The sequence below is a fragment of the Strigops habroptila genome, chromosome Z, assembly GCF_004027225.2.
Source record: "Strigops habroptila isolate Jane chromosome Z, bStrHab1.2.pri, whole genome shotgun sequence".
Lineage (NCBI taxonomy): Eukaryota > Metazoa > Chordata > Aves > Psittaciformes > Psittacidae > Strigops > Strigops habroptila.
This window is the reverse complement of record NC_044302.2, coordinates 41,571,865-41,585,026: the sequence shown is the minus strand read 5'-3', so window position 1 is coordinate 41,585,026 and position 13,162 is coordinate 41,571,865. Positions and strand designations below refer to the sequence as shown.

General features: G+C 34.1%; 1 protein-coding gene across 3 annotated transcripts in view; it reads left to right on the top strand.

Moving 5' to 3' along the window:
- Nucleotides 1–13,162, top strand: part of AP3S1 (adaptor related protein complex 3 subunit sigma 1) — a 27,166-nt gene extending 14,004 nt beyond the window's left edge. Inside the window, exons 5-8 of one of the 3 annotated variants that reach the window (XR_003989114.1) lie at nucleotides 2,466–2,573; nucleotides 4,438–4,506; nucleotides 5,576–5,617; nucleotides 11,890–13,162. Coding sequence is in view for 2 of the 3 variants with exons in the window: in XM_030469957.1 (XP_030325817.1) it covers nucleotides 2,466–2,573; nucleotides 11,890–12,018 (237 nt within the window). In the remaining variant the exon portion in view is untranslated. The remainder of the gene's footprint in view (nucleotides 1–2,465; nucleotides 2,574–4,437; nucleotides 4,507–5,575; nucleotides 5,618–11,889) is intronic. The other 2 variants (XM_030469958.1, XM_030469957.1) reach the window with 2 other exon arrangements.

Below are 13,162 nucleotides of genomic sequence, written 5' to 3'. Positions count from 1 at the left end.
GAGATCTAGACAGTTTCTGTCAACATACTATTTTTAAGACTTGAAAGCTATGTTTTTCTGAGGAAAAATAAATAATGTGGGAGATTTGCATGGTGTTACTGCATGTATAATTGTAAAATTGGAGACATCTGAGTATTCTCAGAGTAGACTTAGTTTCAAGAAATAATTTGTTCTATTTTGTTTATGGTTAAGTATTATATTACTCACAACTGAAATTGTTTCAGGGTTTCCCAGTTAAGGCTGGCAGTTGCCTTTCAAATGCTATGATTATGTAGTTTAGATGCTGTATAAGTCTTTCTCTTCTAAGTCTCAAACAGACATTGTGTCTTTTTTCAACCATTCAGAACCAATCTTGTTTGAATATTCCCAGTTATCAGGAACAAGTAATTTATTTATAAGCTAGTTTTGAGAAATGCTAATACTAAAGGAATTACTAAAGTAATCTTTTGTTTAAAAGGTCATTAGCGTATTGGAGTATTGGAGTATTACTTAAAAGGCTGAGAATTAAATATACAGAATTTATTCCTTCAATTGCATTTTGTGCCTACTCTTTCTGTGAGGTCACCTTTCCTCACCTGTGAACATTTTTTTGCATCAACCGCAAAAGATGCAAAAGGAAAGTAAGACAAGAATCACTAAAAGCGAACTAAAAATAGTAGCAAGTTAGGTATCTGAAATAACCATTTAGAACCGACTCTGTTTAAAAATCAGGAAGTTCTTTTGGAAGAAACACTTGTACCTTGAGCAGACAATGACATGCAAATGACCTTGAGTAGGTGTTTGAACTGATACCATGCTCATGACAAGTCATTAGCATTTCCAGTCTGGCTGGAACATGTTGGTTGTTTCCAAAATGACATATTAAAGTACATAAGAATTTCAGTGGCTCATACATTGGCTTCTGAGTGTAAAGAACCGAAATACTGCAATAATTTTGTGGCAAGGAGTTTGACCTTTAGCTGGAGAATACTTTAGCTTCTATGCAGTCTGAGCTGTTACTCTGTAGCGTGTTTCCTTCAGTAGCATTCCTTAACATAAGTATTATTTTACACTTTATGAGAAACATCTTTCTAATAAAATACAGAGAACTGAGGTGCTTCAACATGTTAAAGTTCTTGGAGAATATTTTACTTTGTATCAGATATGAGATGATATTTTCTTTTTGAAAACTATTTGTCAAAGGGAAGCTAAAATTTGATTTTATGTTTAGGCTACAATTTCCAAGCTCTGAGAAAAATGTGAAGCCTAAATACTAATTACATATTTTAGCAGAAGCAGCCTGTTTCCAAAATAAAAGATAAATGAAACCTTGAGTCAAGAATTCAAATAAGGATTGTTATTCTTTCTCCTGAGTATTTATTTGATTCTTAAAGCTCTACTCAGCAGCAATAGGTAGAGAGGAAGAGCTCTTTTCAGCCTCTCTAAACACAATAATTGTACATTTATACTGAAATACAGTAATGATTTATCAGGGAAACAACTCTTCAATTTTGTTTCTGAGGTATGGCACAAAAATGGGAAGTGTGGTGGGTTTTGATATACTACTTGCATCTCATCTTTAGAATTGTTTGATTTAGAGATCTACTTCTATCCTTGATCCACAGGGCAATTGCAAGAATATCCAAAATAATAGCAGAATTGTGCCTTGAAGTATCAGATTGTACAGTGTATTTATTTCAGAAAAGTAATAAAGTAATAAAATGTTTCTTGTCTTCAGAATTATAGTGGAATTAAAATATTACACATTCCATATTATCTCTTGATTTTTACTAGAAACTATATGAAAGGATGCCTTAGATAAAGTGCAAATACAGACTCTTGAAGCAGAGATTCAGGAAGCAGGGCTTGCATCCCCAGGTTAGGGTTGCAGGGAAGAGGGCTATTTAGACATATCCATTTCATTAATGTCTCCAGATGGCTTATGTAGTCCTACAGTTTGAGACCTAGCTGTCAGTCTTAGTCCTAGAAGCTGAAACTCCCTGCTTATGGTGTAGGTACGTTAATTCTCCTTCTAAGCCTGGTGTTCGTACCTGTGGTGGATGAGCACCACTGCATCTTCCTTCGTAGGTGTAGCCCAAGGTAGTTTTTACACATCCATTTGTGAGCAATTATTTTAATCTTGTAGAACCTGCTCCTTAGAGGTATTGCTACTACAGATGTTAATTAGAACTCTTGTCCGTAGTCCTTGGATAGAAACCAAGTACTGAAAGAGAGATGAATGTGAAAGTTTCTTCTAGTATTAATAAGTGAAGTGGTATAGCTGGTGAGTTTGTAGCAGAACTATGAGCAAGAAGATACTGGAGAAATGAACATCAAGTTATGAGCTTTGTTCACAAATGGTTTTAAATACATTGCTAACATTAAGTGACTTACAGAATATATGTGTTCCTGTATTGAGGAATCTAGGTATGATCTGTCCAGATGCATGTAGATGCATTTTTAAATTTTCTTTTGGTCTTTTTCAGGTCCATAATATATTGGCTGAAATGGTCATGGGTGGAATGGTTTTGGAGACCAACATGAATGAAATTGTCACTCAGATTGATGCTCAAAATAAACTGGAGAAATCTGAGGTAAGAGTGATGCACTGTGTAGTTTCTAAACTTAAAAACATGTTTGCAGTAAATGTGTGCTATATAATGCTGTATGTCCTTCAGTAGTAAACTATATACAGCTGCTTGCTTCTAATGCTAAAAATTGCCAATGTATCTTTAGGTTAGGATATCGTATCTTTCATCATGAGTAATAATTGCTTAGAGTTGCTGCTGCTTAGTTCTTGCTATTTGTATCTAATAGCATTGTGAGCCATTGTTATTGGCATACTTCTGTAGTTCTTTAAGTTTCTCTTGAAGAAAACATTTTATTTCCAGTGTATTTATTATGCTGGACTAGTGACTATAACACTTAAATGAAAATAGATAAAAACCAAAGTGGGTATACAAAGACTACATATTCCTGTTTGCTAGAATGTTTCTAGCACCTGAAATAAATCACAGCATATTTAGTGTCACAATAATAATATTGCAACACATAATAAGAAATTGGACTGAAATGAACTAGGTAGAATTTAAAGCCCAGTTTTAGACCTTCAAAGTAAATACGAATTCTTCCACTTTGGTAATCTGAACATTTGGTCTTCAGCTGAGTAGATGTGAATAAGAAAGTGATATTCTGTGTATGTCCATAGCAGTCTGAGTGAGGGATACTCACATAAGTTGTGGGAATCCCTTTTCAATTCAACAGTTGTTGAATTTGTGTATAGGAAAAACTTAGACTAAGAAAGGGTTTTAGAATTACTTTAGCTATGATAGACTGTTACTGTTCCTTTAACATCACTAGGCACATTTTGTAAGCCAAAATACTACTAGAACATCTTAGCTTAGTCTGTGATTGATTCCTATTGCTCAGAATAATTCCACAGAACACATCATCTGATTTTTGAAGTGTAATACTCAGATTTCTAAACAAACCTTTGCTTAAATTGAAGACTGTTTCGAAAGTTGAAGTCAGCCGAGTAGATTGAAATATTGCAGGTCGCGTAAATATGAACTAAATGACATTTTAGGAGAAGACCCAGAGAACTTCCTAATTTTAACCTCAGTACAACAAAGAGAGGAATGAATTCTTCAGCTTTTTTGTGGTACAGTGTATACTGTTCTCCTAGTTCTGCAGTCTCACACTGCACCACTTCAAGTCTTTTAGTACCTTAGTACATTCAATAGTCTGTTTTGCACAGCTTCCAAACTGTATCCAAGAGCAAGACAACACTGTGAAAACCAGGAAAAAGCTAGGAATGATACAATGCATAGCAATATACATCAGAAGGCTTGTACTGTAGATTATGAAGATGTCCAAAATGTCCATTTTAACATTTCTCTCAAACTCAGAATGAGCCGTTGATCACAGAGATAAATATTTGGAATTATTCTCATAATTTTTTACGATATTTTAATAACTTCTGTATACATATGTTTTTCTTTATTTGATGGAAAAGTAACATAGCGTCCCAGAAGCTGAACTTACTGAGCAGCTATATTCTACCATGTATTACGTGCATATCAGTTTTACCTGAAAGCACTTAATGTATTTATTCTTAATTATGTGAATTCTGTTACTAAATCAGCTGTAGACCAGTCTCTAACTAGTCATCTGAAACACATCAGTTCAGTGCAGCCAGCTGCAATGCTTGCTGTTTTCCATTATTCATCAGTTAGTCCTTCTTCTTTAAGATGCTTTTAGTATAGAAATAGGTGGTAGAAGATAAAAAAAACCCATGTAGAGTGCAGAGCATATGCAGGGCAAGTAGCAGTCTGTTCCTTTCTGTTCAGCAATGAATTATAAAAGGTAAAGAAGTAGCAGTGATAAATTAAATCACTCGGTGGCTGGGATGGAGTAGAGCATTTCATAGTCTGCTCACCACAAATTTCTTTTTCTTAGTTCAGTGACTGTTTCTTTTCAAGTTTAACAGTTGAGATACTGTTATGCTGAGATACTTCACAATACCTGGTAACTATTTCCTCAGATCATTAATCATTTGTTTCATGTATATTCACAGAAATTTCCTGATTGCTATTTCTTTTGCTTTTGTCTTTCTGATCAAGATTGTAAGTCTTTGAACATGTCTTTCCTGAATACATATTTTCAAGATACAAGCAAATCCATTTTGTGTAAATCAAAATCAGTAATAACATAATAATATTTTTGAATGCTGGTCACTGAGAAATCAAAACTAGTGGATCTTTTTAGTTTAATTTAAAAGATTATTTTTAAAAATGTAGTAATTGTTATTGATAGAGACTGTAGTTCATAGGGCTGCCATGTAAGCCACAACTCTCTCGCTTTTGTCTGTTTGGCTTGTTAGACTTTTGTCTTGCATCCGTAAAATAGCTGCTTTAAGGTTTAATTACCTTTTCTTTTATAGTTGGAATGATGAAGCTAATTAAGTTGTAACTGAGCTATGTTTTCAGAAATATTTTAAATTTTTTATTGTGCCCACCTGGCATCCCATAATATACAGAATTTAGCCATTTGACATCAGGTATTTGTTTAGTTATGTTATCAAGTTTCTAAACAGGCTTTCAGTTAGAATTCATTGACGAAGTTTGAATGTATTTATTAAATTCACAAATAGTTGAGCAAAGTTACTAACTCAAAAAAATTTGTTAATGCTTTCAACAGAGATTAATTATATAAACCATGGTGAGGGTGTCCCTAGCTTTGATTTCTGATCCAGCTCTTACATTGCTTGGGTGGGCTACGAAGGAAATTCTATTTCTGCCTTGAGAAATGTTGTCTTTAATGCATTTCCCTACCTTTCAGTTTAGTGTTTATCTGTGAATGGATTTCTGGTCAATCCTCCTAAAGCCAAAAGATCACTGTGATTAAGGGAGGGAATTTTTGGGAGAGGGGTCATTGGGATTTTATCCAGAGCCTCTGGAAGTATTATAGGTAAACCTGGGCTACCTCTTCTCTATTTGGAGTGTTCAACTGCGTGTGATTTAGACTTTTAAGTTGGACCTCATTTTTTCCGAACCTCCTGATCTTTTCTAGCTCTTTCCATTCTTCTCTCTTGCAGACCTTTATCTTTCAGTCTCCCAGACAGGACAGGTAGACAAAGGTATTGCTGACTTTTAGAAAAAATGTACTTTTAACAAAAAGGGAAAGCAAAATGATGTCAAAGGCAATAAATTATGTAGGCCAGACTCAAAAATTATGTGTAAAAATACCCATACTAGTCCTTGTAGCCTACTTTTTGTGCTAGTTTCTTCTTGTAGTTCCCTCATCTTTTTATTGGCTATAGTGTATTTTACTAGCTTTCCATTGACATCATATTTTTTATTTTATTTCTCTTCCTGCATTTTAGAATTTAACTTTTCTTTTTATCATCGTTTAAGAAACAAAGGAATACGAACTTGTATGAATATTTACCAAAAAAAAGCAAAAGTAATCTAAATAAAAATTGAACACACAGATAACAAAATATGGTGTGATGATATAATAGAAATAGCTTCTTTATTGGGAGAATTTTGAACCTGATAATTTAAAATAGGCAATATGAACCCTTTTGCTTCACCATTTAGTATTTCCAAATGAAAACAAAGAACTTTTGCCAGTTTGCAAAGAGAAGTTTCCGAATAAGTTTCAGGTGAACAAGACATTAAAAAAAACCCAAAACCAAACCAAACAAACAAACAAAAAAAAAACCCCAACAAAAAAAACCAAAACCCAACCAAACACTGAACCCAACAAACTCAAATAGTTTTGTGCATACAGGATAAAATTATCAGTGCAATTTGTGAAGATGATCTTTAAGTATATCAAGCATAAAATGAGAAGGGCTGTCAGCACGTACTCAGCTTCGGATGTACATTTGCTGCCCTTGCAATCTGAATTGCTGGATTTTGCTTTAAGATATCATGGTAACTGCAGTCACTGAACATGAATATTAACAAGGAACTGAAAAAGGAGAAGGAAAATGTATTTTTTAAGTTCAGTTTATGGTCATTGTCCCCCATCTTTTGCTATTTGAAACATTTAGTTCAGCTCAACAGTTTGAATGTCAGTCAATGTTAACTGCAGTACTTAAAAAATCATTTCCACTCTTTTTAAGTATCTGTGTATTCAAACTACAGGTATCTTAAATAGCTGGAATCTTAAGCAGATGAAGTTTGTTTGATTTATGAATAGCTTTGCTCTTTACTTTTTACATGATCTTTCTAAGATAATGTAATACCTTCAAGATTTAAAAACTATAATTCTGTAATTGGATTTAGTAGCAGTAAGTTGTAAAGCATTAGCTAAGAATATTTTTGGGTAGTATGAAATATTTTACCTAAATTTGAAGTATGCTATAGCACATGAAGAAAATCAAGCAAATGACCTTCCTCTGCCTAATATGTCAACACTTCTAACATACAACCTGTATTTCATTGTAGCAGTAGGGAGCTTTATTTCTATTTTATTTTTATTATTTGTGCAAAGCTAATTTTCTTTTTTTCTGTTCTGCTCACACATACTCTGTTTTTATTTTTGGGTCTGGCAATGAAAAACAAACAAACAATTAATCATTCCCATCCATTACTCTCTTTGTGATTCAAGTGCTTAAAATTTCTAAGAGTATGTCTTAAGTCTTCTTATCTGTTTGGCCTCATTTTGATATACTTGCAGACTTCATTTTGTTTTTTCTCTAATTATGTTCATTTATTTAACTTCATAAGCAGGGGACATGATCATTCCTTTATATTATGTATTGCATCCTTTCATGATTTCATAACCCTGCTGCTTTGAAGTCATACTTGTACTGGAAAGAAGCATTGGTATGAAACACCAGCAGCAGAAAGGTCCTAGTACCTCCAGAATACCTGGAAAAGGGTGGCTTGTTTTGCAAAGCGTTAGCCTTCATTATTTTGTTTTCCAGTAGGCTGTATATTTTTATATGTTTATTTTAGGGATAGCTAGCTCTGTGTAGAGTTGTTAGGGATGGAGGTTTGAATATTATTTTTTTTTTATTTGTATATGCCTATTAACTACATTTGTGATGTGCAGTACTTCTTCGAAATGATCTGCATTTCTTTATAAAGAGTGAAACAGTGTTTCTGAGATCACTTTCATATGAAGTTATTAGCGGGGCATTATGAGAAAGGGTGATGGCAAGAATTAAGAAAATTGATTCCTATAATGATAAATAATGACCTAAGTTAATTAACAGCAGATCATGGTGGCACTTGGTAGACTAGGACAAGTAGAATGAAAGTTCTGTTATTAAAGTGTCTATCTCAACCTTTAAAATTGGTTGTTTTAATGTATGTGGCATTGCTTTTTCACTCTAAAAGTATATGAGCATGTTTAAATGCATTTTTTACAGTAACTGAATCTAAAATTTTAATAGCGTTTCAACATTGAAGTGCAACCTCCAATAAAAAATTACATTGAGAATACAAAGCAGCTGTGGCAAAAACGTGATGTTCTGTAATACCAGCTGTATGCAATTCGTACTGTATTTCTGAAATTTTATTAATATGTCTAAAGGTTCATTTTCACTTGCTTTAGTCATTTGCTCACTGTGACAGACAGCCATCATTCACTGCATGTTTAAAGCTTGCTATGTGTTTTGGTTGTTTTCTTTTCTCATGTGAAGCAGTTTTTTCTTTGCACCTCACCAATTTACCCACCAAATTATTTTACAAAAAAGGCAGTTGAAACTCATCCAGCTCAGTGTTACAGTGATGGCTCTTTAATCAGGTACTTCTATAAAACTCATTAAATGCACACTGAGCTGGAAGTACTTATTGTAGTATCTTTGTGTTTGTAAGCGCAGTTCACTTTCTGTAAAAGAAATTATAAATAAATGGAAGACTGCATACTAGTTCACTGTTGACATGCTAAAAAAGAATGCTAAGGTATTTGTATATAATAGTGTTTGAAATAATGTATTATCCAGTTGTCCAGTTTGGAAGTTTAAGTACTTTTCACTCATTTTATCCATTAGACATTTTTTATGAACTGTTCTCTCTCTTAGAAATACTGTATGTGACTGTATTGTGCTTGATAGGGTTAATGTTAATTGTAATAAATAGCATTCTGCTATGCATATTATGTACACATTGACTTACAAATCTACTTAATATAGAGAATTACAGTAGAAGAATGTAATAGTTTGAAAATCTCTACTCCAGCATATGATAATGAAAAACAATCTCGATGGCAAAAAAAAAGAGGTAATTTGAAATTCATAGTGCTTTTGTCAGGGGTCTTTTCTGATCCTGATCCAGAGTGGTCCTCGTGAAACACGACTGATGGAAGTTGTGACTGTATAGGGGGTGGAAGGACAATGGTCACGTCAATTGTGGTATTTTAAATAATTCTCAATTGTGTCTCCATTGTATCCTCTGCCATTGGGGTGGGAGGCAGGGACTAAGCCTATGTAAAGAGGATAGCTGCAGGTAGATAAAAATAATGACCAGTTATACAAAAGCTTTTATTTGTCCATTAAGAATAATAAACTTCCATTAAATTAGGGTAGGGAATCTCCATAATAGTCAGTTAGAAGGCATCTCTCTTCTGAATTGCCAGCCATGCCTGTTCGTGTGGACCATGTCCATCACTTAAGATACTTTTCTGGTTTCCCATTGTTTCAGTTACAAATTGTATAATTCATTGCTTTTCTTAATACCTGATTAGTATTTTCATCTTCTCTGTGGAAAACAATTTACATTGGCCCACTTTTGGGGCAGAATTTGCTTACAGAATTTTTCAGAAAGTTGCTGAATATAGAATTTGAAGGATAGAACCAAATAAAAAGGAAATGCATTTATTTATTTTTTTTTTTAATCTGGGAAAACTTCACTGGTAGTTACCTCTTGATTTCAAATTAGTATTTCCAAGTTCTCAAATATAAAAAGGCAGTGCTCAGCAGCTTAACATCTTCTGCACTGTTTTTTAATAGATAGAAATAAATTGCAGTGTCTCATACTGCTTCTCTAAGATATTGCAGATTCAGGGATGAAGATTTTGGATACTTGCATTTCTCAAAACTACTAGTGTTAGGTCTTCATGAAGGTACTGCAAATGAAACAGCCACTGAAGTGAATGATCTGGTAGACCTGGTGATGTTAAGGGAAACCAAGGAAAAAGTGTCTTTGAAAATACCTTTTCATACCTTTTTAGTTTTACTTAGTCTGTACTACAGAGAGACAATAATTTGGATTATGTCAGGGCCAAAGTGGGAGCAAATTATTTGGTTACATTAGAGATTTAAGATTTCTCGAGTTTTCTCCTCTACCCCCACATGCCTTACCCAACTCTGGCATTTCTCATATATGAGGGTTTGGCAGGGGGGATGTTGTAACAGATGATTCATGGCTTTCTGTCTCTGTTCCTGGTACTGGGAATCCTTCTGTGACTAAAATCTAGGGATTTATGATGCTTTAGCCTTTCCACGTGATATAAAAGGGTTAGTTCAAAATTGGAAACTTTAATCGGTTTTACTTTGACTACGGGTTATGTTCTGGAAGGGAGAAGGGGAACAGAAGGTACAATATTAAGTGGAAATCTATGTTAATTTGACCTTACATTTTTTTCTTGTAAGAGACCAGTAAAAGAGAGAAAATACTATTTTTGGACAGCCTTTGAAAAGTAGAGTTGTTATCTGAGGAGTATATGGTGTGTCTGTCTCCTTTTGTGCAGTAGTGCACGTGGGCACCACCACAGAAATCAGATGTACTTCTCAGTAATTATACCCTGTAATTGCATTGAATCTCAGTGAAAATCAAGACCCTGGAAAGGTTATACTTTAAGCAGTAGTCACATACCAACACTATTTAACAATCAAATATGACTCAAACTTTTCCAGAATTTATTTTTCTTTTGTTTTGCTGTATTCCTTGTTCAGAATTATTTTATCTGCAAACGCAGTCAGTCTTTGACACTCTAACAATGAAAGACCTTCCGTTTCTACAGGTTTAGTCTTTTGTTTGACCAGTTCTTAGCATGTTCCTATGTTTGTTGTGAATTGTTCCTTTTTACTGGGCCTGCAAGATGCCACACTCTAGAACCATAGCAATTCTGAAAATAATTTTGTGGGTTTTTTTCTTTCTGAATATTTTAATCGTACTTTTAAAACATAAAAATAAAAGTTAATTTTTTAGATATTCATGTATCTTAGAATATGATGTCATTTTCAGCAAATAAGAGCACTTTTTTAAAAATCATCCAGTTCTCTCCTCCCCCCCCCCAGCAAGAACAAAAATTATGTTTACACTTTTATGGAAAGCCTGAAGTAAAACCACAAAACTAATTCTAAATACACACAGAGAAGCTGAACTTCTAGGAGAAACATTTCCATACTTAATAGTACCTTTTATACACAGCATCAAATACAATACTTAATTATTGGCCTTTTTTTAATAGTCCTTGAAGTAACAAGGTTTTGAAGAGGTGATCTTCAGCAGCAACAGGGAGGGATCCTGTTCTGTATGTCTTCAGACCTCTGAGCTGTAAATCATTACAGCTGAATGCTGTTTGTTAGCATTTCAGTAATATACCCTAGTGTGTAAACTTGGCAGTCTTTTTATCTAAAAGGTAGAACTAAACGGCAGTCAGTAATGAACTTCCTTCTGTATTACAAAACTTGCATGTTTATGCAGGAAGGCTCTGGTTTTAAATAAAGAGAGACTATGCACAGTAGAGGACTTTAATACAAAATAGTTACTTCAACATTTAATTTGGCATAACCAAGTTATTTTGTCATGTTCCAGTGTGCCTGGGGGCTGAAGGTATGTTAGCATTTAATTTGATACTGTGGGATAACGGATTACTCCAGTTGGTCTGTAGAAATGATCTCTCTGCATGCTCTTTATTAGCCACAAAAGCAAGGTATTTATCCTTTTCATTTTAGCAACCATGAAATACATATATGTACACACATGTATATAGTCATTTAGATAAGTAACATGGTTCAGCTGACATTCAGTAGCTTGTTACTTTGAGGTTATGTATTCTGAACCTATAACCAACATTAGTCAGCTGTCAATCACGTGAACTCTTAGAATAGTTAAAAGACAGCAAGCATATGGGGTATACCTCAAGATTGTCTATTCTATAATGTACATGTTACACATGCTTGGATAAGCCTCCTATTCCTCCCCACATACTTTTCCATCAAGTTGACATTATATGTTTTACCATATGAAAAGGAATGTGTGAACTGTTTTCTCTTTCTGGTTTAATATTTCCAAATAACCCATTTCATTCCAAACACAATTACCATCTGGTCTTTCTAATTGTGTAACCATGGAAATACTTGAAAAGTTAGTTGTGTGTGTATACGGCTGGTGAATTTTCTTGTGACCAACTTTGCCTGACTTGTGTTTTTCCTCACTTTATACACAGGCTGGTTTAGCAGGAGCTCCAGCCCGGGCTGTTTCAGCTGTGAAGAATATGAATCTGCCAGAGATCCCAAGAAATATTAATATTGGTGACATCAGTATAAAAGTACCAAACCTGCCCTCTTTTAGATAACATGTCTACTCCAGGTAAAACCACGGAAGAAATGTAACAGAGATTTACCACGTAATTGTTTACTAAATAAACAACATGTCTAACTTTTACTATTTGGATCAAACTCAAGGTACTGTATAGACATAATTTGAAAATCTGTGTGGAGTTGAATGTTGCTTTTGTCTTGTTTGTGAAATTAAAGGAAATGGGTAGTTCCCATGTGATTTCCAAATTACATTCCTATGCCCTTGTAAGGCATATCACTGTGTCTCGGCTGCTACAGTATTTTGGGAAAGTATTTAAGATGTTCTTTACTTTGTATAACCTATAATGCTGAGGTTTTTTGTATGTTCACTAAAGTCTATAATTAGTGCATTCCTTAACAATTTCTGCTGTTTGTCATGATTATCTAAGACTTCAGTGCAAATGTTGCATGAAAACATCAAACTCTTGTTTAAGTAAAATAATAAACTAGACTTCTAAATACCTGTTTGTCCGAAATCTACTCTTTGCAATAAGTCATGTTATTTCCTATTCATGGAGCCAGTTGAGTATATATAAATATTATTGTAGCAGGCATTAATGTTGTAGCTTAATCTCTGAAGGAATTACATGGGGATATTGTGTTGAACATATTGCCTCTTCACATTTCTCACAAAAGCTGTTCATCATTATTCTGAAGGAAAAATTGCCTTTACTGAACATCTGATGACTTCTGTTTACATATAGATGTTGAGAAGACACTTACGCAATCTGTTAGACTTTCTGATGGTCTGATTTGTTTTGAGGAAAAGACCACTGTGTGTTATGTGAAAAGTGCAGAATGGGGTGAGGAAATCGGGCAGCTCAGAACTGTGAGTGTTTTAAGTAGTGTGATAAAGAAGGGTGCTCTGGAAAGGTAAATGAGAATATTTCAATAGTGCCTCTGTGCTTGGTGATATTTGTGATACTGTACTTTGAGAATTAGATTTATAAGATGCTTAGTATTGTCAAGACCTCAGAAAATCTAAATGCAATCACCTCTGTGTAAGTTGCTCAGCTCTTCAACTCTTCTGTGATTTAAGCAAAAGTAAAGCAGGTAGCGCTTGTTTTTTATAATCATGCTTTTAAGGTCTGTGTGATGTACAAGTCTGTTTAAATAAACAATAAAAATATCACTGGCATA